The sequence below is a fragment of the Pectinophora gossypiella genome, chromosome Z (assembly GCF_024362695.1).
Source record: "Pectinophora gossypiella chromosome Z, ilPecGoss1.1, whole genome shotgun sequence".
Classification (NCBI taxonomy): Eukaryota; Metazoa; Arthropoda; class Insecta; order Lepidoptera; family Gelechiidae; genus Pectinophora; species Pectinophora gossypiella.
In genome coordinates this window covers 6,246,206-6,272,958 of record NC_065433.1, presented here as the reverse complement: position 1 = coordinate 6,272,958, position 26,753 = coordinate 6,246,206, and the positions used below count along the sequence as shown (strand labels likewise).

At 38.1% G+C, this 26,753-nt stretch overlaps 2 protein-coding genes across 3 annotated transcripts in view; one reads left to right on the top strand and one right to left on the bottom strand.

The window, feature by feature from the left end:
* Window positions 1–15,519, bottom strand: part of LOC126380059 (otoferlin-like) — a 155,996-nt gene extending 140,477 nt beyond the window's left edge. Inside the window, exon 1 of the mRNA XM_050029233.1 lies at window positions 15,226–15,519. Within this exon, the coding sequence (XP_049885190.1) occupies window positions 15,226–15,304 (79 nt within the window). The 5' untranslated portion in view covers window positions 15,305–15,519. The remainder of the gene's footprint in view (window positions 1–15,225) is intronic.
* Window positions 15,520–20,140: 4,621 nt separating this feature from the next.
* LOC126380147 (phytanoyl-CoA dioxygenase domain-containing protein 1) overlaps window positions 20,141–26,753 on the top strand; it is a 29,109-nt gene continuing 22,496 nt past the window's right edge. Inside the window, exon 1 of one of the 2 annotated variants that reach the window (XM_050029406.1) lies at window positions 20,141–20,264. Coding sequence is in view for 1 of the 2 variants with exons in the window: in XM_050029405.1 (XP_049885362.1) it covers window positions 21,706–21,729 (24 nt within the window). In the remaining variant the exon portion in view is untranslated. Of the gene's footprint in view, window positions 20,265–21,581; window positions 21,730–26,753 lie in introns of those variants that run through there. The other variant, XM_050029405.1, reaches the window with a different exon arrangement.

Genomic DNA, 26,753 nt, shown 5'->3' with positions numbered 1-26,753 from the left:
ACGTTACGGTGTCACTCACTAACACCCATGCCTACTTATATGGCTACCGTATGTACTTACGGGGTGTAAGTGACATCGTAACGAATACTGAGAGCGATGGTTCAGCTGATTAATCTGAGTTATTATCAAGTGGAATTTTCCATCGCAAAAGTATAGAATTGAAAGTAAACTAAAAATACATAAATTTTGCGACGGAAAATTACAGTTGATATTTACTCAGAATCATGGTCTGAATCATCCCCCTTATTATTTGTTACGGTGTCACAGACACCCTGTATAAACTAAGTACTAAAAGGGATTTACGGAAAATAAGTATTTTTATTCGATGCTCAGTCGTCTGTAATATATATAAGCGTCTATAAAGAAAATCTTATTATTGATTCTGCTCGTTTCGTAAAAGAAACAGTGTGTTTACGAACTAATGCCTCTCGTTTTTACGGCCAATCATTTTAAATTTCGAAATTGTCTTCTATTCCACAATTCCTTTTATTCTGCACTATCGCATTACATCCGCGACCTCAAGGTCAATAAAAACACAGCATTTTTATCAATAAGAGTAACATCTATATTGCTTAACGGTAGCCGTGTCCACCATCTTTAACTGTGATCTACGTGTCCATTGAATCTTATTTTCGTTATATTGTGTTATTTGTGAGGAGCTCGGTGGCGCAGCGGTTAACGCGCTCGGTCTGCGATTGTTGAAGTTAAGCAACTTTCGCAAAGGCCGGTCATAGGATGGGTGACCACAAAAAGAAAAAGTTTTCATCTCGAGCTCCTCCGTGCTTAGGAACGCACGTTAAGCCGTTGGTCCCGGCTGCATTAGCAGTCGTTAATAACCATACCAATCCGCACTGGGCCCGCGTGGTGGTTTAGGGCCCGATCTCCCTATCCATCCATACGGAAGGCCCGTGCCCCAGCAGTGGTGTGAAACAAACGATTCTTATAGAAAATAGATTTTTTAAACATAACTAAGATGGAGTCACGTATCTGTGTTTAAAGCGACCTATTTGACAGAAAAAAAGGCTAGATCAAACTTTAAAAAATCACCGAAAGAGCGACTAATTTCACAGTCGTATCTTAAGACGAGATTAGAGACTTTGAACGAACTATGGAGCCAATTTACTTTTAACACACACACAACTTGTACAGGATTCGGATAGAGAGGACCTAAAGGCTTCTGAGTATATGACGTCTGATGCTTACCATCTGTAAGAAATACACACTACAAGTAAATTGCGGTTGTATTATTTTTGGGATCAGCTTGTTCATTGGTGGTCTAGTGGTTAGAGCGTTAGGCTCACGATCTGGAGGTCCGGGTTCGATTCCCGATGGGGGTATTGTCGATATCACTTTGTGAGACTGTCATTTGTTTAGTAAGGACTTTTCAGGCTTGTATCACCTGATGAGGAGGGCACGTTAAGCTGTTGGTCCCGACTATTACCGTACGAAACACCTCCACCAACCCGCATTGCAGCAGCGTGGTGGAGTATGCTCCATACCCCCTCAGGTTGATTGAGGGGAGGCTTGTGCCCAGCAGTGGGACGTATATAGGCTGTTTATGTTATGTATGTATTCAATATATTATTGTTCAACTGTGAGTTTAAGTTCCTGTTTGTGAAGTGCCAATTAGATTTTCTGCAATAAACTGTTCACTGTTCGTCTCCTGTCTTCATTTGTGTATTCTGCCGGCACGTCAGGACCCAGGGCCTCCACCTCCATCTCCGCGCGTGCCGCAGTGGTGGCGCCACCAGTGTCACAGTGAGTTAGGGCTCTTAGTAAGATCACAGAATTTAATATCAATCAACAATCATCATTTTATTTGAGACTTCTCCACATTAAATTTACAAGTTGCATTAAATTAAATATTATAACACTATGTGACGTCACGTCGAAATTCTGAAGTAACATTTCCATCTTCTTCTATCGTGTGGGTTGTGAGGTGAAGTGCCAACCTCATCAACCTTGGTGTCAGGATTACTATTGAGCCGCCAAAAGCCCCTGACATGGCTCATGTAACGACTACTTACATCAGTAAGTAGTAACCGGGACCAACGGCTTAACGTGCCTTCCGAAGCACGGATCATCTTACTAGGAAACTAGGGATCGCAAAGTGATTTTTGTGATATGTCCCCACCGGGATTCGAACCCGGGACCTCCGGATCGTGAGCCCAACGCTCGACCACTGGACCACGGAGGCCGTTACATTTCCATGATTATTGTAGACTTTAAAAAATCTAAATAGATAAAAAATTCAAAGGCAAGTTATTTTCTTTGTTGCTTATCTGTTTAAAATAACCTTCGCCGAAGTCCTCAGAAAATGGCAAATTATTCGTTACAGCCGGCGGACCCTTATTTTGTTCCTGCATAAAGAAGCAGCTCTCACAACATAAAGGAAACTCATAACACGTCACTGTCAAATTAACATTTCTGTATAATAAACAGGGCTTTACATAATGCATTTTAAATAATAAAAAAAAACTTATTTTCATATTTATTACATTGAAAAGGAAAACTTTGAATATTCCAAGCTTTAAATTATTTAGGATACTTTTATATCGTAGAAGGCGGAATGATCTCGGGGCTCTTTCCGGTTTGCTCTGAATCCTCTCAAGCGACGCCCTAATTCGAGGCTTGCGCAGGTGGGCATCCTAGCCGGTTTTCATGAATTTTATATTCTCAGCGCTTCTTAAATGTCTGGCCAAATAGTGAATACTATCCTAGACAAATGTACACACAACTTACAAAAAGACACGTCGAAAAGTAACTTATGAGGATTTACGGCTTGTGTCCACTGGGCGATGTTTTGTCGCGCGACATGGTGTCACACTCGACGTCCTCGCAGACATCGGGCGTAATCAGACAGCATCGGCAGACATCCGTCGACGACGCTCCAACTATTATGCCGATTTTTGGTACAACGAGTGTCGTCCGACAAATGTCGCCTAGAGGAGCCGAGGCTCCAAGCGCTCCCAGCGACTAATGGATCGGCACCTCTAGTGATGGAATAATATTGGTAAGACGCTGGTTACCATCACATTTCTCTCTTTCTACGCTACTCTACACTGTTCATTAATAGAATGAGGTCACGATGAAGTGTCACAAGTTACAAATGTGAATCTATGTTAAGGCTGCAGTCCCCGCATACTCAGTCGTTGCGAGTTTTAGGAGAAAAAATATTTTCCTTTTTTAAGTTTTTCTTTATAAATCCCAAACCCCATTGTTTAACTATTGTGTCTGGAAATCTCGGTCTTAAGTCTTAAGCAATGTTACGATATTTTCTTTTGACTTCCGTTTATTAAATATACATAAGTAATAGTACCTAACTAAAAGGAAGTATTTAAAAACGACCCTTAACTAAGTACATGGCAAATGACGGCTTTATCGCTAAAGCTACATTTTTAACGTGGTCGTGTGCGCGGGGCGCGACTGGCACGCCAGCCACAACACGAGCTCTGGCGAAGCCTCCACACCGCATTTGGGATAAAGTAACTATTTTAATTATTTTTTTATTGATATTCATAATTTTGAATGTTAATTCTATTAATATAATTTATTAGATACGGATATGTTAATCTGAAATAAATGAATTTCTTTATTTTACGTGTTTAAAGTAGGTACATTTACCTGGTTTACAAAAAATAAATCAAGACAGTGACGAGTCATTTTTGTGCGCTTAGATTGACGTACTTAATAGCAACTGAATTGAAAAATCTACTCAGGCATCATGTTCTTAACATCCTTGTCTAAAGGACAGTCTGTTTAGAATTTTCTTAAAAGCTCCTTAATCTAAGTGCTTTAAAATAGTTAATTTTCGCCATTTTGTCCCATATTCCAGCCATTTTTTATAATAGGAAGACTCAACGAATTTATGTCAAAATTAAATATTTCAAAAGGGCAGGCCCGTAAAGCCGTGTATCTCTGACATTTTCTCTTAATGATGTTATACTTATAAAGAAGTTGCAAACGAATGTATTTGTGCACCGGCGTGCTGGTGCGAACTGAAAAGGGAAGTCTGAATTGCATTCAGTAAATGAAAGATGTCGTCATCTTTAATTCAGGAGTCTCCGAGACGCTACAACGGTTTCTTCATCTTAGTTACTTCTTGCAACGCGACGGTTTTACAGATACGAGTATCTTTTGTCAGTCAAAAATAATATATTATCTGCAATGGGGGACTTTCCAATCGACGTTCCCCAAACACACGATAGATGGCGTTGTTCACTTTTAACGTGATAATTCCGTATTTTCTCATTGCTGGGATTATTATAATTATTCAAAAATGTAATATAATGGCTGAAGTGTATATGAAACTAATTGTTGCTTAATATTTGGATCACATTATGTCTAGAATTATGTTGCTACGTATATTGCTTCGCTTTAATTTGATAAGAATAATAATGGGTGGAAGTTGTAATTGTACCTTGGTGTAATAAAAAGGGTCATCATTCATACCAAAAAAATAAAGATAAAAGATGCATAATGTATGTTGTATCCAAGAAAAAACTTAACAACGCCATATATCGTGTTTTTTGCGAACGCCGATTGCAAAGTCCCTTATTCAAACTCCGGTTTATTTATTTGGGACAACAAACAATGTACATTACATTTAAGGTATAACATTAGATAGATAAGTTGTGCTTGTGGTCATTATTCATTTTGTTTCCATTTTATAAATAAATAAAAAAAAAACAGGGAATTTGATCTTGTTTGAAAGGACCTCTTTAATTAATCCGCTTTCATTTTCACTAACACCTATTTGCGCAGAAAAAATATAACGATTTAACTACTCGTAATGTACCTAATTCGTATTTGAAGCTATGGTATTTTAATAATACCATAACTTGAAATATTTTCGGATATAACCCAATTTCCACAATCTTATTATGACCCAAGAGTATCCTACGTACCTTACGGTACGGTAAGTACCTTACGGCGCACGTCAGGCCGTTGGTCCCGGTTAGGTACTATTACTTACCGTTGTATGTAAGTGAGTAATAGTTACATGAGGCACGTCAGGGGCCTTGGCGGCTCAATAATAAGTAGTACAGTTAAGAGTATTTTGTAATTATTTATCTTTATTTTGGTGCAATAAAGTATATTTCGATTTATAATGTTTTTGGCGAGTTTGCTGTTCTCATCTCATGTAGATATTAAGTTATTATTTGCGAAAACCTATAATTGATTATTGTATAGTTATAACATAATCTGTTATTTCTTTTGCTGTTGGTTTTCCGAAGAAAATAAAATAAAATAATAACCCTGACACCAGGTTTGATGAGGTTGGTAATCCACCTCACAACCCACACGATAGAAGAAGACCTTACGGCGCTTTATACATTGTAAGCAAGTATAACTATTATCTTATGTAACCAATACCCTATCCAAAGACGTAGTAGCAAGGAAATCCCCTCTGACGCCGTGAAACGATAAATTTAACCGGTTTTACCGTAACTCTTAAGCTCGAGATTAGAGTTTCCACAGTGTAAGCATATTTTGTAATTTAAAATTGCAAATTTAATTAATATGCTCCCTGAAACTGGAATCTGGTGAGATTTACAAACATACTCTGAGTATAATGAAACTAAATAAGATACTGTGTTGGACTGGCTTCAATCTATTAGATTAAGGCCCCTTCCTGACTTGTCGGTGCGGCAGCGGATATCGGTATAATAGGTATACGCGATACCGAAAATCTAACACTCAATACATCTGTTGTGATGTGGGTGCTGATGCATTGGTTGCAGGTATAGATTATATGGCGAATGCGAGGAAGGCTCGCTTAACATCTCTCTCTCTCTCTCTCTCTCCTTGGCATTTATTATTCCCATCTGATGGTGGGGTGTGCCTTCTTCGTACTTCTCTTCCACTTCGCTCTATCGGACGTGTCGTTCTCGGAGACATTGCACATACACAGGTCCTTTTTGACCACATCCGCCCATCTTGTTTTTGGCCGTCCTCTTGGTCTAAGCCCTGGTATGTTTAGATTGGCTGTAACGTTACCCACATAATCTGGAGGTCTTCTTTTTACGTGCCCAAACCAACGGAGCCTGCTCTCTTGTAGCTTTTCGGAGATGTCGCGTACGCCGAGACTGCCGCGCACGTATTCGTTACGGATTTTGTCGAGCATCGTCACTCCGCACATCCACCTAAGCATTTTCATCTCAGCGACTTGAATGGTCTGGACTTGGCGCTGCGTTACTGCCCACGTTTCACTACCGAACGTCAAGACTGGCCTGATCAGGCTCGCTTAACATAACATAACAAATACTTTATTGGACAAACAGGAAAAAACAAAAAAAGAAACAAAAGAGAAATAGAATGAGTATAATAGGTGGCCTTATTGCTAAGTAGCAATCTCTTCCAGGCAATCTTTAAGTATAGGAAATATTCACTTCGTCTTCTTCTATCGTGTGGGTTGTAAACCCTGGTATTAGGATTATTATCGAGCCGCCAAAGGCCCCTGACGTGACTCATGTAACGACTACGTACTTACTTAAGTAGTAACCGGGACCGACAGTTTAATATGCCTTCCGAAGCACGTATCATCTTACTTTCGGACATATAGGTGATCAGCCTGCAATATCCTAACCAAACTGGGGATCACAAAGTAATTTTTGTGATATATCCCCACCGGGATTCGAACCCGGACCTCCAGATCGTGAGCCTAACGCTCTATCTAACCACTAGACCACGGAGGCTGTTACAATCAGTTAACAAAGACCCAAATACTTATTTATAATAAAATAATAATACACCTTAGCGTTTTTCCTTGTTTTTTTCCTTGCTGGTGCAGTAAGATTTTAAAACTAGAATATACTAATAGGTTTGTAGATGAAAGCCGTGCGTTATCGTTTCGGTAACAGAACACACAGACAAGTCATAAAAGGGCTTATGAACCTCTCCATGAGTCATGTCAGGGGCCTATGGCGGCTCAATAACAACCCTGATACCAGGGTTGATGAGGTTGGTAATCCACCTCCCAACCAACACGATATAGGAAAAGAACCTCTTCACAAGAGGGGTGATACCGCAAATCTTTAGGTCGGGGTGTGGCAGTATGTATAACCTAACCTGTTTACTTATTTTTTTTTGGCAAAGATATAAAATAAAGTTACAGACATTTCTAATATCCCATTTTGCTAATAACAAATATTATATTATTATATAAATGGCGGAATTTCTATGAGCTGCCTCTTACACCAAGCATAAATGCAGAACTAAGTATCAATACAATTTACCCGTGGCGCTCGAGATCCCTAATTAGGGTCCAGAGACACTTTTGATACAAAGCCATAGAATAATGAATAGAACGGACACTCTCCGCTGCGCGCCAATAGGATAGTTTCCGACTAGTCAAATCAGTTCCTCTTTACTGAACGTCGTTTTTTTTTTTGACGTGACTTATTGTAGATTTGCCGCAGGTGGCTTTAACTACTTGGCCGGACAAATGGGGAGCGCTGAAAGCTCTCACCCGGTAAAACTCGTCAAAAGTCAAAACACGAAATTACTATGAAATTTGTATGAAAAAGCACACTGTGACGTCATAGAGAAAAGATAAAATGTCTGACTTATTATTACGTTTTTATTGATTAAATTCATAAATAAATTAAGTGTAGTTAGGTGTTAAGTATATTCAATGTGCTAAAAGTAACTCTTAGCCAGTGCAGAACTTAAAGTTGTCATAGTTACTGGCTACCAAATTCGTTTCCCGAGGCGTCAGTTACCACTAGTGTTGCCGAAAAATCGATAGTTTTACTATCGATAGTAAACAGCCAAAATCATCTACCCAACCGATAGGCCTATCGATAGTATCGATACTATCGATAGTCGATCGATATCAATAGTATCGCCAAAAAAGAGCTATCGATACTATCGATAGCTTGCGCAATATCGAAGAGCGATACTATCGATAGTATCGATAGTATTGATAGTTTTTTGTTTTTCAACTATCGATACTATCGATAGTTTTTCATCTTTTAACTATCGATACTATCGATTAATTATCGATACTATCGTTTTTTGGTAAACTATCGATAGTTCGATCGAAAACTATCGATAGGGCACTATCGAGCGGCAACACTAGTTACCACGTCAAGTATCTGCAGTTCAAACAGTCAACAACTTGAACCGGATAAAGGTATAAGTACCCATACACATGATGTTAGTGACACCGAAACTATCCCAACTATCCACCCGAGCCGAGATACTAGCTCTCCCAACTTAACTCCTCTGCTGGACCGGGAGTAAAGAAAAAACATAGAATGCGTTCAGCTGCCTATCTGCCCGTGCATGTCGTAAAAGGCGACAAAGGGACAGCGTCCTATCGAACATGATGGATCACCTGTAAGAGCGATAGGCTGATCCCCTATCATCATACGGTTTATCATTATCCACCTTAGGACAATGTATCAAAAGTGGCTGCAAATAGTTTCTTGATTATTTGTAGTTCTGCCCACCCCTTCGGGAAATACGGACGTTAGTTAGCTCTCCCAAATACCGCAGTGTCTTAAGACGAAGGTCTTTGACCAGTGATGACTGTACAGAGACGTGGTCCTTGACTATGGGCTTCGTAAGGTCTCTCAAAAGGCGAAGGAAAGGGGGCTCGGAGTTTCTCTGCATGATCAAATCAGGAACGAGGAGATCCGGAGACAAACCAAATTCACCGACATAGCCCAAAGTATTGCTAAACTGAAGTGGCAGGGGGCGGGGAACATCGCTTGTAGAACGGACGGCCGATAGGGTCGTAAGGTTTTCGAGTGGCGTCCGCGGACCGGTAACTGCAAGCAGACCTAACAAGGCGTTCCGATGAGCTGAAGTTCACGGGAAAACACTGGATGCGGGCAGCAGAGGATCGGTCAATGTGGCGAGCCTTGGGAGAGGTCTATGTTCAGCAGGGGACGATTTCCGGATGATGATGATGATGACTACCTCTCCGCCGTGTGGTGGCGACCACACACTGGATTTCGGTTACCAAATATAGCAGCTTGTTTTCTTCCGACTTGCAGCTCTGCCCATCCCATTATGGACTACGAGCCGGATGAAAACAAATATATTTATTTAGGATTATAGGTACAGTACAGGCGTTCATGTCAATTATAAGTTGTTTCATCCAGCTATATCCTGCCGATTATCTGCTGGTTGCATTCCGGGTAGGCTCAGACTTATCACATTATCAGTAATTACATAAATCGTGAATAAAATTGGGGTGACCTTTCAGATCACTTTTGTAGATAATATTTTATCTTGGTTACAAAATCACGTTAACTTTACATTGGTATCGCATATACAACAAAGTAATCTGCCGAAGGGCGCCCTTATCGCATTACGGGTACGTGTTAGCTACAGCGGTGATCGACGCAAACGTGACTGCCAATAATGTACAATCAAAACATACTCAAAATCAAAAGTTGATAATACACACCATCACCTGTCTTTTTCTTATCCGCGGTAAAGGTAAGGGACGGGTAATCGACAGGCATAAAATTTATGGAACACACATCACTTTAAGGCAGAAATTTAAACAACCCTCTCAAAATTTTACATCGCCCAATAACTCGACATAATTAAGTTGAGAGCACACGTCAAATGGCTTGGATACGAGCGAGATACTTATTTGATTAGCCCGAGTTATTCATTCATACATTTTTAAATTAAATCAATCATCAATAATAAAAAAAATGCTAAATCAATATATGAGTATGAAAATAAACCCCGGTACCGAGCTTGCACCAATTATAAGAGTTATTAATTTATATTAAGTGCAGTTTTCACTAACACAGTTGACTCGACCGTTATAGACGGCGATACGGCTCACCACCCATCACGTTGGTCTAACAGAAAGCTCGGTGAGGGTAGGTACTTAGTTCATCTTGTGATGGATGTACCTCTGATTACCCCTTGCGATAGAGCAACCTCTAAAAACAGGCGGTTCTGACATTCACGGAATGGAGATATTTTATCTTTCTGACAGAAAATACATACTTACTATTAAATATCTTCAATCAATCGTTTCATTCACACACTCCGGTTCTGAGTAGATCGTACTGAACCTTTTCTTACGACATCTCCAATTGATTTTCTTTTATCGTCTAGGTTGTGAGGTGAATTACCAACCTCATCAACTCTGGTGTCCAACTAATTGATGAACGTGGAAGAAACAAAATAAGTGTGTCAGGATCGATGCAAATAGAATTCCATAGTCTCTGCTTACCGTGGGGAAATAGGCAAACCTCGCATCTTGCGATGAATGTAGGTACCTCTTGCTACCCCAATTGCGATATAGTCGTGAACTTATGTTATATTATTTAGATATATGCCACCTATTTACGCGCATAACTCCTCACAAGTTCTATTAATCCGCACGAAGCATTTCGAAGTAATATAATATGGATAACACATATTAGAAAGTAACTAAGGAACAAAAAAGCTAACTACATGTACAATATATCGTATAACCTCCCTTTACATCCTTTACAAAGACCTTCCATAGAAAACGAGAGCTTTGACAAAAGGTTATTTCGAAGAGGATTTCGATAAGTGATCTTTTTATCAATTTCTATTTACTTACTTTATTACAAATCAAATAAATTTTGTCTGTATTTTACCTGAAAGTGGTTAGTGAATCTGTGAGGAATGGAATGTAGAAAAATATACATATTATATTAGCTAATCAACTGTAACATTTCGTTAGCATTATAATTTTCTGTCTCTTTGTGTGTGTGGTCTTGACAAATTATTGTCTCAATCAGTTGATTTGTTAACGAAGTCTTCTCTTGATTAGTTGATATTATCTCATATAATCACAATCTATGATGGAGCTTTGTGTAATTAAAAATTCATCGTGACATCATCGTCTTTTAAATATTAACTACTTGGCCGAACAAACGGAGCGCTCTCTTTCATCCAGTTTACTTAATTGTCAACTCCATACATTTTTGTTCTATTAATACTAGCGCAGCGTTAACAAAATGGAAAATATTTTGTTTAGGCCTTTTCGTTGATGAGAGGAGGGTGGAAAATTTTGAAGAATGCGGGAACAGGCTTTCACCGGAACTGCAGCTATTCATTACTCATGAATGATGTGGATGGACGACGTTGAGAATAAAGGCTCAGCCTGGTGGCCGTCGCGCTACCCAAGTGGCCGAAGCGCGTCGAAGCCACCGGTGTTTGAATTCCACCACATGTTATAATCCCTTTGCTGCGGAGTCTTACGAAAAATGTGCAAAGAGATGCTAATAATAAATAAGAAAGTAAAAAAGAGAACGCCTAACGGTGTCTGGACCGCGTCAGCGACCATAACTTGTTGACACTGCTGTTACGAGTGGCCGACACCGACGTCCGGTCCCTCTGTCGGTTTTTACGACAAGCCCGGAAAAACAAGCAGCTGCGAATTCTATGTATTTTATGCGCTCCCAGTCACAAAGTAAACAACAAAGAGCTTAAGTCTTTCCCGCAAAAGATACAAGACCAAAATCCGTATCCGCGTTACGAACCCAATTGGCCACCATAACCATTTATAACTCTCTAAAGTCCAGAGAAAATGGAAAAGTCAAACCTTGTTCCGTAATTTTCTTTAGAATTGGCCCTCCGAGTAACGATACCTAACTTAGTAAATAACAGCCTAGGAACGGCCTTCATAAAACAAGTAAGTACAAGTAACATTAAAATTCCTAAGATATTTGCCTAGTTTTACATTATTTAAGAGCTTCAGTAATTGAAACTTCAAAGAACTGAAAAGAACTGTTGTCTGAGTTTATAATTTAAATTGATTGGTATCCAAAAACATGTTTTTATATTAACATCTACTTATCTCTACATAAACAAAGAAATCTTCACCGACGGCATAATACTTAGGTTGCAGTTGCGATTTGACTTTCTCTTCTTCTTCTTCTTTCGATTTGATATTCTTTGGGATAAAAGAGGTCTTCAGAAGGGTGCGGCGCGTGATGATCCCGGTGACGTGTGGCAAATGACACCCTTAATTCAAAAAGCAATTGTCCAAGACATAACCATCCCTACATGTACTAATGGCTATTATCCCATCCATCCCAAAAGAAGGCAAAAGCGGTAAAAATTTCCTTTTGAAAGCGTAATAAATCTCCTAAAAGTAAGCCGTGTTCCGTACACATTTTGTAAAAGAACGCTTGACTTATACCGGTAGTGTCACGGATCTTAAACTCGAAACCGCCGGATTCGACTTTTTGAATTGAAATTCATGTTGGTTCATAGATAATAGATATCAAGTAGTTTCCAGGATTTGGCCCGGTGCCCGCTTAATGGCAATATGCTCTCACCCTATTACAAGGGGCTTAAAGTTAGCTGGCGAGTGGGTGTAATACTATGCTCCCTGGAGAATCCGAAACCGCGCCGCGATGAATTTCTGTATGAACACCTAATGTTAAGAACAAAATATTCCCTGTTCAGAAGGCCCCGGTACCGCCTGTGTGAATGAAGCTTTATTTATCGTCGCAAACTCCCGGCGCTTAAAACTTTGGGTACTTGAACGACTGTAGGTACAAGGAAATAAAAGAAAATGCATAGGTATATTCAGTTTCAATTCAACGATTTATAGCTCTACCCGCCCCATTAGCTATTACGACCGTGAGTATGCATATGTCGTGGCCAGATCATAGAATTGATCATTTCATGATGTGCTCGATCATTTCATGAAATGGTCACATTTCATGAAATAGAATATCATTCGTTGGCCACATCATGATGTAGTTTGGCCAGATCAATGAACACAAAACGTTTAACGATATGATCAACTAAATGCATGATTACTTCATGATATGGCCAAACGTTGGCAATCATATCGTAAAATTAGTAACATTATCCACCAGTAGTGGCGCTGGTGTCGATTATATTTAAAACTTGATTGATATTATAATCGATGAATCAATGTATCTAATTGTTAAATTTTTCCATATCGAATATGTACATAATTTTGATCCTAAGAAATTAACCGACTATTCGCATTTTTATTACACCACATAACATGAACCACCGCCTACATTAAAGATATGGCCAAACGTTGATTGATATATCATTGAACGTTGAAGTTTCAACGATATGGTCAACTTAAGTTGGCCATTTCATGAAATATGACCATTTCATGAAATGGTCGAACACATCATGATATGATCAATTTTACGATATGGCGACGACATATACAAAATATTACGAGAACAAACAACTCATTTAGGTAATAATAATATCCTTTCAGGAAAATGGCGTAGGCCAAATGTTGGAACAGACAAGAATAACAGAAGAAAAGAAACAATAATCACTCGCCATTTATTTCCTTCAGAATGAATAAACTTGTTTTTCAACGTAATTATTATGGATAAACTTGTTGCACGCCAATTAAACATTTTTGTATCTTCGTTTATTTCGCAAAAAGTTTAAAAAGTATTTCGTAAGAAGCAAATAACAAGAAACTGCAACAGTATATACGTTTGAAGTTATTTAAAAACTAGAGGAACAAGTACTAGGCATTTTTATATAGCTATTACATAAATAAAATCTATGTATATGATATTATGCAATTATGATAAGTATAAAATACATTATGAGCGATAGGCTGATCAATTCACCATCAGGACTTCGTATCAAATGTGGTTTCAGGTTGTTCTGATTAAGCCCATCTACCCCATTAAGCATAAGGAGCGTGAGCATTGCGAATATACATTATATTAACTATTTAGGAATCCAGATACTTTATGCGTTTGACAGTTACCTTTGTCTGAATGGCTAGGATAGAAAGAAATAGGATAGAAATTACCCATCTTACTTTGTATATTGAATCCTTTGTTTGTTTGTTATTGGTACCCGCTTTAGAACCCTGTCGCACTATCATGACATTTAATGAGACGGTTTAATTTGTCAAAAAAGTTAAAGTGTGCAGAATAAGTACTCGTGACCGCACACACCATCTAATTTTATTATTCGCCCGGGATATTCATTCATTTTAAAATTAACAGGCAGATAAGAAAATGACGGGTATAACTTAAAATAAAATTAGGAGGTGCCTGCAGGAATCGGGGCCATTTTATTATTAAACTCAGCTTCAAGTTTTGGCTTTCTACCCGTTCAATTCATCTACGTTATCCTACTATATCAGAAGTTCTATCTAAAGTTCAAAAAGTTGCAAGAACTGCATGACTGAAATACATACATACATACATAAACTCATGCCTATTTCCCACCGGGGTAAGCAGAGACTATATAGAATTCCATTTGCTTCGATCCTGACACACTTCTCCTGCTTCCTCCACATTCATCAATCGCTTCATACACGCACGCCGGTTCAGAGTAGATCGTATTAAACCTCTCCAATTTGGTCATCGTAACTCTTTCTCGGTCTTCCTCTGCCAGCCGCTTTTGCAATTCTATTATCCTTCATCCGCTCTACGTGTCCAAACCAACCTAACATTCCCTTCTCAATCTTGGTTACTATATCGTCTTTTACACCACATCTCTGTCTTATCACACTGTTTCTCACTCTATACTCAACTTCACACCGCAGATGCTACGCAAAGACCTCATTTCTACGGCATTGATCCTACTTTCATGGTTCTTCTGCCATGACTGAAATAGTTTTCTGATTAGTCGCTTGTTGAGCTACCCACCCTATTAAGTATTACAAGCATCAGCTTATGTTTTTGTACTCCACATACTTTAAACATAATGTGGAATATTCATCTACACATTTACGATGGAAATAAAACCAGCTGCTCCCGCAGTAGACCGGCAGTGGACGAAAGGAAAAACTTTGAAATAACACTTTAGGAGTTGTACCTCTAGATAATATATAATTTGAAAAAAGTCTAGCTTGCAAAACCCGCACCAGCTCGTTGCATACCTAATTAAATACAATAGATTCAACACCTTCGACCAACCAACAGCAGAATATACCATACACAATATTCCTCGAAGCCAATTAGTATCGAAATTGTAGCCGACGACCGCAAAACTCCCAATTTATAAATGTTTTTGTTTCACAGTTTAATCAGCGAAATTTCGCTAATAAAACATAACAGGCTCCTGTAATTAAAAGGCGAACAAAAATATATAAAATGAACCACCAAGAAAAGATCAATCTCAAATTAAACACGTACGAGCAAAGGAAAACACTCATGGAAAACAAAGACATGCGACGCAACTTGAACAACGTTATAACAAAGGACTGCTTATTAAAAAGTTACAACGGCAAGTACAACTTACCTCTAAACTCCAAACGCGCGTATTTCTCGTATTTGCATTTCAGCACTTTGAACCGAATAAGTTTCACTACTAGCGACATTTCGGAAGTTGACACTTATTTCGAATTAAGCAAAATAAAGGCTCCGAGGGCCCTTGCACTCGGAAAAAGTCACCTCTCGCCCGAGGCTCTACATCGCACTCTAGTACCGCGGCGGAGGCTGCGCGAGTAGTTCCGACATAGTTCCAAATTATTAGTTGGTGTAAGTTTTTCGCACGGATGCAACGGAGAGCGTTCGCGAGGACTTCCGATCCGGACCCGCGACTCCGCTGGAATAACCGAGGGACTGAGGGAGCCGCACACCCCCGCCGCGCCCCGCCCCGCCGCCGCCCGCGCCCACCGACCTATTCCGTTACGTGCCCGGGCGGGCGGGCGGCTCATATACTAGCCGTTTCACCTCCCAAAGCTTTTTTCCCTGCTTTTAAGTTTTAAATTGTACTGAAACGCATTGGGCCCTGCAAAGGAGAACGGAAGCGATTTATTTACACGACTTATACAGAATGATAGAACGGTCCGCGTGCGAATGTGGCTCGTATTGCGCAATAAAATGATGGTTACTGCGTATAAGGTGTTTTGAAATATGGCGCCAACCCTGACTGGGTGTTCATTAAAGATTCCGCAGCCCGCGGCGCGTGGTTACCACTGGTACTTACTCTGTGCACACGTAACGATAACAGAATGGAACTAATTTGGCAAGCGTCATTAATTTTAGAAGATCCGGCATTGAGGAACAAAGGGATGGCCCGAATAGCCCACGGAAGGTTGTTGCATTTGCCCCGGAGGCTTCTGCCGCGTAACGGCCGCGATAACAGCCATTGCGGCGAGATACCGTTGCTTTGTTTAGTAATTTCCTCCAATAACATCATAGCAATTCCTACTCATTGATTAAAGTAATGAGCAAAGTGGCAGGCGTTTATGTGTCCATCCAAGATGTTCTCAATATAACGTCAACTAGCCAACCCAACGAATGAAAAATAGAGGAAATAATTCGTGTAAAAGCGAATTTTGGTAGTAGGGAATATTTCAGAGAGATTACAAGCTACTACTAAGCTACTGGTTTGTAAGCTGGGGTGGGTAGGCTGATCCGCAGGTCACAAAAGGTTTTCTTTGGAGAAAAGCTCAAGAAGCACTGAAATAACATCGACCTTTACAACATAGGTACCTCCTCTCTCAGGATGATAAATATCACAGCAACATTCTATTTTACTATTTTCGGCGACAGACATCTCAACAAATACAATTTCCGAATACATGTAAATGTGTTTTTCTTCGCCATTTCGGTCGAGGCTGTCACTTAGACAGGAAACAGGCCTTTTAGCAGAATGAACGAGATGCGATCTTGACGCGTCCTTAGATTGTTGTGGAATAGGTATAATGGTAGGCATCATGGTATGGTATGCTCAAAACTGACAGCTAGCATTTCAAGGTTAGCCCAGCTGACGTCATCCCACCCTACACGTTGCCATTTCGTAAAAAATAAGTTAACCACGTTCAATGTTTTTAATTTACTTTGCAAGGAAATTTTGTGCTTTTAGTAAAAGATTTACGTACAGTTTTAATTATTTTTTTTATATATGTGTATACAAATAATAGTAACTTAATACATTAATCAGTAGTTCACTTAATTTTCAATAATAAAATTTATGTCCTTGGAATGTCGGAGATACCAATTTAATGATAACACTTACATCATCGATGGGCTAGCAATGGCTGCTTGTCATAGGATTGAGCATATCTGGGGCCTGTTTAATAAAACTTACAATTGTAAATTACAATGACAATTTGATGTACATTGCGGAGTGTGTGATCACGAATATTTTGCAGTTTCATATTAGCTACGTAATGAATATCAAATTGTCGTTGTAATTTACAATTGTAAGTTTTATAAAACAGGCCCCTGGTCTTCTTATACCATGGTAGGCATAATGCCTTCTCGGGTGTGATTCTACGGCACTGACGTACGATACGGCAACGCTGCGGTCTGCGCTGACAGATAAACATTGATGTATAATGGTGCTGATTCCTATACACACCATATACTTAATTTTATTTTAAGTTACACCTGACTACGGCCCCGATTCCAGCAGACACATCCTAATTTTATTTTAAGTTATACCAGTCATTTTCTTATCCGCCGAAAAGAAAAGGGACGGATGATAGGCAACTGTTAATTTTAAAATGAATGAATAATCCCGGCGACTAAAATTAGTGTGCATTGCTTAAATGTCAAATTGCAATATTGCTTTTTTAGATGAATTGCTTCGATGTGGCTTTTTTAACCCCCGAGTTAGCAGTTTGTCTTATAATTATTTCAAATAGCTAGTTTAATTTTTAAGAAAAGTGATAGCAATTATTATCTAGATTACAACCTACGTAACCCGGCCTTAATACCTTCGAGATCAAAGAATCACAATTTTACTTTTGCAAGACTTCTTTGAAAAGCTTTGAAAAGAAAATTAATTTCATTTCAGAAAACTACTTTTCGACATGTCAAGGAAAATGTTCAATGAAAATCATAGAGCAACACGGGTCTCCGCTGGAGAAAATACAAAGAAAGAAGTTGTACCTACTTAATACTTATTCAATTACTTTTTTCTAGTAAGTATTTCTATAAAATGGATTGTAAGTTTTGGTACTTACTATGTAAAAGTTAAGTACTACAAAAACTGGTGGCAGTTTGCTGTTAGCCTCGAAAAGTAGACGCTTTCATGTCAGTGGTGATTGTGAGCCAACAGAATAGAATGTAAATAAGTAACAGCATGCTGGACGACTGAAGAACGCATCTCCCCGTCTTTATCTTTCAAGGGGGTTCCCCTTTAAGAGTAAGCAGAAAAAGTATAATATATAAAATTTAAAAACTATAACCCGGCTACGTAAAAATCAAAAGTATCCAACAAGAAAATAGGTACCTACATATTCCTCTGAAATTATTCCGAATACCTATTGTGGATGTTTAGGCATAAAACTCGGACCTCCGCGGTGTTTAGGAGACAGCCGTTGTCGTATGTCGTGGTAAGCAAACTTTTAGGACAGATTGGCATTTGATCACGACTACTTATCTTCTAAACCACACTATTCGGAAGAATTTCAGAGAAATATATATTACCTATATTCTTGTTTCAGACTTTTTAGAGCGTGATTTTTTCGTAGTCTCTTTTTAGTTTTTAAATCGTATTTATATTATTTTTTATTTATATAATTTTTTGATCTTATTTATTAAGATAATGTGTTTCTTATACGTGTTTTATGCAAGATTGTGGAGATAAAGCTTTCCGGAACATGTCTGAGCAGTTTCATTTCAATTTGACATAATATCGAGTAAAACAAGCAAACCCGCACGTAAAAGCTAACATATTTAAAATGTTCAAATTAAGTCAAAAAAATTTTTTCGTCCTCACATTATGTCCTCTTGATGGCGCCACATTTTTTACCTCAGCGAGTCTTCCGTCACATAGCCTTTAACTTCAAGACGCTTCTAGTGACACCTCATTTGTTAAATTCTGACAGCTCCTTTTTGCTTCGCCGTAGTGGGGTAAAAACTAGACCAAACTACTTATTTCGCTCTGTTACTCTCTATTACGAATTCGCAAATACTCCGACTGGTTTTTTAAAGTTTCAAAGTTTCCCTACTAGCTATTAACCGCAACTCTGTCTTCGTGGAATCTCTTTCATCTTCATGCATTAAGAACGCAATTTTTAAAAAAGCTTAATCATATGAATGATAGGCGTGACTTATTGTAGATTTTCCGCAAATGGCATTAACTACTTGGCCGGACAAATGGGGAGCGCTAAAGGCTCTCACCCGGTACAACGTTTAAGACAACAGGTACTAAGTTTAAGACAATAGGTTGAACGTTTAAGACAACAACTGGTCGGGACGCTAATTGTCCCGATTAAACAAAAATACATCAACAATTTGTCACCAGGACACCATGGTTGCGCCACATAATAAAAACCAAATAAATAATAATAAGTGCGACGTTTTTCTATGACGTCACAGATTGCTTTTTCATACAAACTCCTAATAGTAACTTCGCGTTTTGACGTTTTAACGCGCCAGCTTGTACGATGTTTTTCAAAGAGGTCACATTATCACATACTGTTAATACAATACTGTTTGTTTTAACGACGCGATATGTCCATCAGTATAAATACTGACTACAGTAACCTGTAGCCGTATCATAATAATTATTCCAAACAAAGACTGTGAGAAAATCTTTTCCGTCGTCAAAAAAGGAAACTTGATTTCCTTATACGATATAACGGTCATGTTTTACTGGTTACATTCAAACATACTGTAATGTATGTCTAATAAAGACGTACAGTCATGAGCAATATCATATACCCAATTTAGAACCCTGTCGCACTACCATATTTGACATTTAATGAGACTTACGGTTTAATTTGTCAAAAAGGTTAATGTGACATGATTTCAAACTGAATATGTCGTGGCCAGATCTTAGAATTGATCACTTCATGATGTATTCAATCTTTGGCCATATCATAGTCGATTCATTTCTTAGGTTCAAAATTATTTACCTAATCGATACTATTACATTGATTCATCGATTATAATATCAATCAAGTTTTAAATATAATCGACACCAGCCCACTACCGGTGGATAATGTTACTAATTTAACGATATGATTGCCAACGTTTGGCCATATCATGAAGTAGTCATGCATTTAAATGCTCATATCGTTAAACGTTTTGTGTTCATTGATTTGGCCAAACTACATCATGATGTGGCCAACGTGTGATATTCTATTTAATGAAATATTACCATTTCATGAAATGATCGAGCACACATATTAGTACTCGTGACGTGACCGTACATACATTGTCTTGTGTGTTCGCGCGTAAATGAACAAACGTGAGTGTCACGTGAGCCAAGGGCGAGTGTGGACGTTGTTACAGTTTGTGCGCGTGCGCTGTCGAGCCAGTGATCTACGGGAAGAACAGGAGTCTCAACACATATCAACGCCGAATCTGCAGTAGGTGGTAGGTACTGAACGTTAGGTGGTGGGAAGCCTTAATAATGAAACCACATCAGTTTGTGTGAACTCGGACCACGGACTTGGAGATTACAAATACAACTATCAGGCATTACTGCCTCCCTCTAGGTAGAATACGTTAAATAAGAAATAAGGGAATCTCATTTTCCTAAGCGGTAAAATAGTTTATCGCTCGTCACTGTATCGCAGGTGGAAGCTGACATAAGTTTTGTCTTCTACTCCAAAGGCAGTAATAGATGCCACTTGTGACTTCCCATTACTTCGCCCTCTGGAGTATTCTAGAAATTACTATCCCGCATAGTATAAAACAAAGTCGCTTTTTCAGTCCCTATATCCCTATGTACGCTTAAATCTCTAAAACTACGCAACGGATTTTGATGCGTTTTTTTTTAATAGATAGAGTGACTCAAGAAGAAGGTTTATATGTATAATAACATCCATTAAATAGTGGAATACTGTTTCTTTTGAGGTTTTTTATGTGATGTCGTAAATAATTTCATATTTTCCGCTTATACATTGCACCCGAGCGAAGCCGGAGCGGTTCGCTAGTTTTTATAATAAAACAGACAGTTACCTACATCAAAATTCCCATGTAGATTCAGTGCTTGTATTTTATTAATGTCCCTCAGGTATCAATCGTTTGTACTGTGTGAAATACGATGATTGGAGAGGGACATCAACCGTAGGCATCAACCAAATACAATCACGGTACGTATAAATGGACTAGCAAATGAAAAGTCCACAACGACAGGCAAATAAAAATATCAAAATGATATACGTCCGTATTTTATAACTTTATCATAGGCCTAAGCCATTTTCTCGTATTAACATGCGAACCTTACAATAATAGATCAAATCAGTTACTTTTTACCAAACGTCAAAACAACAAATGACTATGGAATTTGTATGAAAAAGCAAACTGTGACGTCATAGAAAAACGTGATAAAATGTCGCACTTATTATTACGTTTTGATTAAAATTCCTAAATAAGTTACTTACTTAAATAAAAAAAAGAAAATGTGTTTCGTTAATTGTATTTAGTAGGTAATGAGAATTTCATAATTTGTCTTGAACTTAGTACACGACCCAATTGTTAACACACATTATCGATAACAAGGTCCAGTGTATGGCGGTTGTTTGTAAGACGTCAAGTGTTTCCAGATGTGTCACAGCGCAGTTTTATGTGCGCGAGCGTTGTGTTGGTTATATCCACGGGCGGCGCATACATCACTCGCTCGAACGAGCGACGCACTCATCACAGTGGTATTCAAGCTTCACTGGATGAGGTGTTTGGTGACGTCTCAGTGTGTGGGAGTCGGTTGGTTGGACTCCATTCCAAGCTCGCCCATTCATTAGCTTGTTAGTCAGAAGCCACTCTCAGTTCCAGTATCACGTGTGTTCTGTTTTGCGGCATAACAATCTTCGCAATGCGCGACAGCATACGAGGCCAGGTAATTTCCATTAATTTTAAATACATTATTACTTAATTATGTGGTTAATTTCGTACACCGGTTGACAAGCGAATGTTATTTTCAATGTGTCATTAAAAACTTCAACTTCGTTCATTCTCGCTGCGCTGTTGTTTTAAATAAAAAATCGTGGAATATTTATTTGCTTTTTAACTTATTTCTTTTCACTTCTTTTGGTGACTTAAAGAACATTTGTTATTTCGACATTACCCCAATAATGTTTTATATATTTATGTAAGTATGTTTAGGCGTAGGTATTTAAAAACACTGATGTGTATTCTCCATTTTGTACAATATAAAATGGATATTTTACTGGATATTACTGGATATATCCAGTAACTGAATAGTAGAAACTACTGTCTCTACTATTCAGTGTCAGAAAGCCGCCAGCGCATTTTTGATTTTACACGACGAAAAAAGTAATTGTCTCTACCGTTGAATTGATGAACAATATTTTTATTTTAAGATTTCTTATAGGTATTTTCACACTGTGGTTTATCGATGTTTTCAGTGACTTATTGAACGATTTAAGATACGAGTTGTATTAAGCGCTTTGAAACTTTTTAATTACATCGACCATACCTATATCGTCGTAAGGCCCGGATTTCCAGACACAATAGTTAAACAATGGGATTAGTACTACTAGTAGGGTCGTGGGCCTTAGGAGAGTTATATATTACGGATGAGATGACATTATATATTACAATAGGCACTAAATAGGGCTTTTGACTGGGTCAAAAATAAATTGTACAATGCTTATCTAGAAATAGTCGCTACCCTAAGATGATCAAAAATCATGATGAATTTATTTTTGATATAATATAAAAATTCAAATATATATTTTGCGAAGTTTTGATGGGTTGGACATCCGATAATTTTGCCCGAGAATGACACGCTGAATTCTTAGAAAACCAATGTTCGATCATAAGCCCAACTTGTAACCTCGAAACGGGAATATAGGTGCTTTGGTCAAAGATATCCTCTGTAGAGAACATCATTTTGGCCAAAATTAAGAGTATTCATAGGTACCTGTGCGTTGATATCCAACCTTTCCTGTCCTGTTTGTGTCGTGACCAATTCGAAGACATCTAACACCCAGTAACATTAGGTGGTGGTAAACAATTATATTGTTTATATATCTTTGTCAACGTTCGGTGTAATGTTAAGTTATATCAGCTAATTCCCTACTGCTATGCGATAACAAGTCGTTGATAAACGCAGAGTGTAGGTATTAGATACCTACTGCTATTCTGATGTAATAATTACAGCGATATTTACGGACAAAGGGTGTTGATTTGGGATAAAAGCATACTAGCTAGTAGCGGGACCGTTCCCGGTTGAGCAGGCAAAAAAAGAAAGGGACGCGTAATCGACAGGCATAAAATTAATAGAACACACGTCAATTTGAAGCAGAAATCTAATACAACCGTCTAAAATTTTTACATTGGCCGATAACCCGACAGAATTACCAGCGAGATACCTTTTTGATTCGCCCGGGTTATTAATTAATTTACTCATTCTTCCTAAAATTTAGAGCTGTCAAACATCCGTCCTTTCCTTTCCAGCGGATAAGAAACTGACGGGTATAACTTAAAATAAAATTAGGAGGTGTCTGCAGGAATCGGAGCCAATTCCTACCATGTGTCTTATTCTGCATAGAATTATTATGACTTGGCAGTACTTCGACGTCGTGGCGCGGACTTTGCGCTTCTTTTTGTTTACTTGTTAGTTTCAGTCAAATTGTGTGTTTAATATTATGAGCAGGTAGTTACATAAGTACTTAGTATTAGAAATGTATGTACTTACTTTACATGGATATTATGGAAATAGCTGAAGCATATAACGAACCACACACATTATTGTTCTGAAATTGGCAGCGCTAGGTGTCTGAAAAGTTGTACACAATTTCTATACACGCATCACATTTCTTTGTAAATGTTCATAATGATTCGAATGAAGGCAAATGTTCTCAAATATACACATTTTCTTATAAAGCACTTTATTTAGCTAAAACCCTGCGAAAACAAACAGAAACACGTCATCAAAAAAAGCTTTCACGTTCAATCAGGGGAATATTTACAGAGCAATAAACTGGAATAGTAAATATGCTTTTCAAGTAGAAACAGTCATAAAAATCAATGCATGCTTTTCACGACTTTTCAAAAACTTTTATCGTGAAAAATGTAGCTCACTTAGCCAGTTTTATTCAAATTAGTACAGTTTAATTAAAGAACTTTATTTTCATTTCTCATAAGAACAAAAACTAACAAAGGCCCTGATACCTGCAGACATATTTTAAGTTATACCGGGTATTTTCTTATACGCCCAAAAGGAAAGCCCAATTTGACATGTAAGTGCGCAATGCAAACATGTCAAATAGCAATATTGCATTCTTAGATGAATTGCTTCGATGTGGCCATTTCGTTATTGATGATGATGTTAATTTTAAAATGAATGAGTGATTTGAGTCTCCTAGCTTAACAAAGAGCAGTCTTGGAGATTTAGACAATATCCCCATTGGTAATCGAACCCGGACCTCCAAATTGTGTGTCAAACGCTCTAACCACTAGACCACATTTATTTATCTGCCCCGATACAAAATGAGTTACACGAACACCCGCCTTTGGGGAACTTCCACCGCAATTAACGATTTTACAATCTAAGTACTTACAGCACAAGTATTGTAAAATCGTTAATTTGTTGTTTCATCACAAAATAATATATGATTTTGCCTCTGCAGAGTTATTTGCAGTTTTTTTTATTTATTCAAAGTAAGAATTAACATTTTACAATAAAAAATACGGCGTCTCATAGACCTCTCGCCAGGATTTTCTGTACACCGTAACTCATCGTCTATAATATAATATATGTCGATTTGCCGCAGATGGCATTAACTACTTGGCCGGACAAATGGGGAACACTGACGGCTCTCACCCGTTGTCATCGTCTATCGCGACCTGTGTCGATGTATGGAGAAAATCATTGTTTTTCAAAGGCGGAATACTCGAAGTCTCCCTTAGATTATCTTTGTTAATTTACGGCAATTTGTACGGAACCCACGGCGCGCGACTCAAACTCGCACTTGACCTACTTTTTATACTTTGGATGGCGTTCTCTACTTGGGCGGACGAATGGGGAATGCTGACTAATTAGGAATAACAAATATTATCATCATAATATATAATTAATAAGCAGGCATGTAGGACGTTAGAGCAGGTGTGACAAGTTTTTTATAGAAAATGTGTACTTTTTAATGCAAACTGCGCAATTCAAGTAATTACAGTTGATTGAAGGAAGGATGAGTTTAAAATATCGATGTATAATGTGTTTACTAAGTTTGATTCGATGGTTAAAAAATATAAATTTAAAATTCGAACACGGCATACGACCACGGAACATCGCTACTTTTGAAGAATATCAGAAAATTAAGAATATTGAATATTGAAAAAAATCTCTTTTATAATTGAATTAGTTAGAATCATTTTTTTTAGATCCTCCAGCCGCAGGTTACGTAATTGAAAAAAAAAATGTCGTATCGTACTTTTTAGAGCGCAATTTTTCCAGTCGAGTTTTAGTTATGAAACTTATACTTTTATTTATATTATTTTAGGACTTATTTTTTTAAGGAAACGCACTTCCATTGAGTTGTATGCAAGATTTGAAGATAAAGTCTATCCAGAACATGACTGAGCAGAGTTACCAATTAAACCTAATTACCGGGTCTTTTTCTTCTATCGTGTGGGTTGTGACGTGGATTACCAACCTCATCAACCCTGGTATCAGGGTTATTATTAAGTCTCATGTAACGGCTACATACTTACATCCGTAAGTACTAACCGGGACCAACGGCTTAACGTACCTTCCGAAGCACGGATCGTCTTACTTTCGGACAATTAGGTATGTGGCTATATATTGCTATGTCACATGTCATATAACCAGAATACAATCAAGACGCTCATAATATGTCAAATTCTAGATAAGTGGTTTACAAGTTAGCGTGGAACAGACAGCACATAACCCTCCTTTTGCTGCACCGTAGTCGGATTCAAGCCACACTTGATGTTGTCCGAAGATTATTCTATTGGATTAAAGAACCAGTAGGTAATTAAAAATAATACAACATTAGCTTAATTAAAAAAATGGCGTCGTGAACGAAAATTTCATGTCGGTCATAATTAGTAATCTTGTTTAATTTTACTTTACAAATGATTACTTCATTACCTATTTATCAGTAATAATAAAACCATGGTATTACAGAAGCAGGTAGGTATGCTCAATCCCATGAAAAGCCGCCATTGCTAGCCGTTTGAAGACGTAATGTTAAATGAGTTTTACCATTAAGTAAATTGGTATCTCCAACATTCCAAGGACTTAAAGTTTATTATTGAAAATTAAGCGAATTACTTAATTATTCTTACTTGTCACATAAATACATAAAAATGATTAAAATATTAGTCGTGGGTAATTTATATTTTACAAAATGGCAGCGGAGGGTGAGATGGCGTCAGTGCGGCTAACCTTGAAATGTTAGCTGTCACTTTTGAGCATACCTGCGGGCTTAGCACCGTAAGCGCGCGACTCTTTCTCGCCTCGACATACGTCACCCGTCATTCTCTAACAGTACTGCACAGAAAGAGACAGATGATCTCTGTCGCGGCGAGAAAGAGTCGCGTGCTTTCCAACAAGCCTAAAACTATTATGTACAAAGATAAACGAAATAAGTACCTACTTAAAGAGAAACTGGTTTGTATCGTGTTCGATATCAGATTTTTTACAGAAATAAGTATTGCTTTACCTATTGAACGTGGATAATCCCGCTTCGCCTTTGGTTCAAAGGAAAACGTATTCTATTCACATTGTATCGTGTTTCCCCTTTCTCGTCGTTTTCTCTGTGTTGCAAGGTCTAAAAATGTAACCGACAATGCCTAGTAATTCTATTAAATATCTATATTATTTCCATACCCATAAGTGTATTATTATTGAATGTGAGAATTAGGTACTTAACT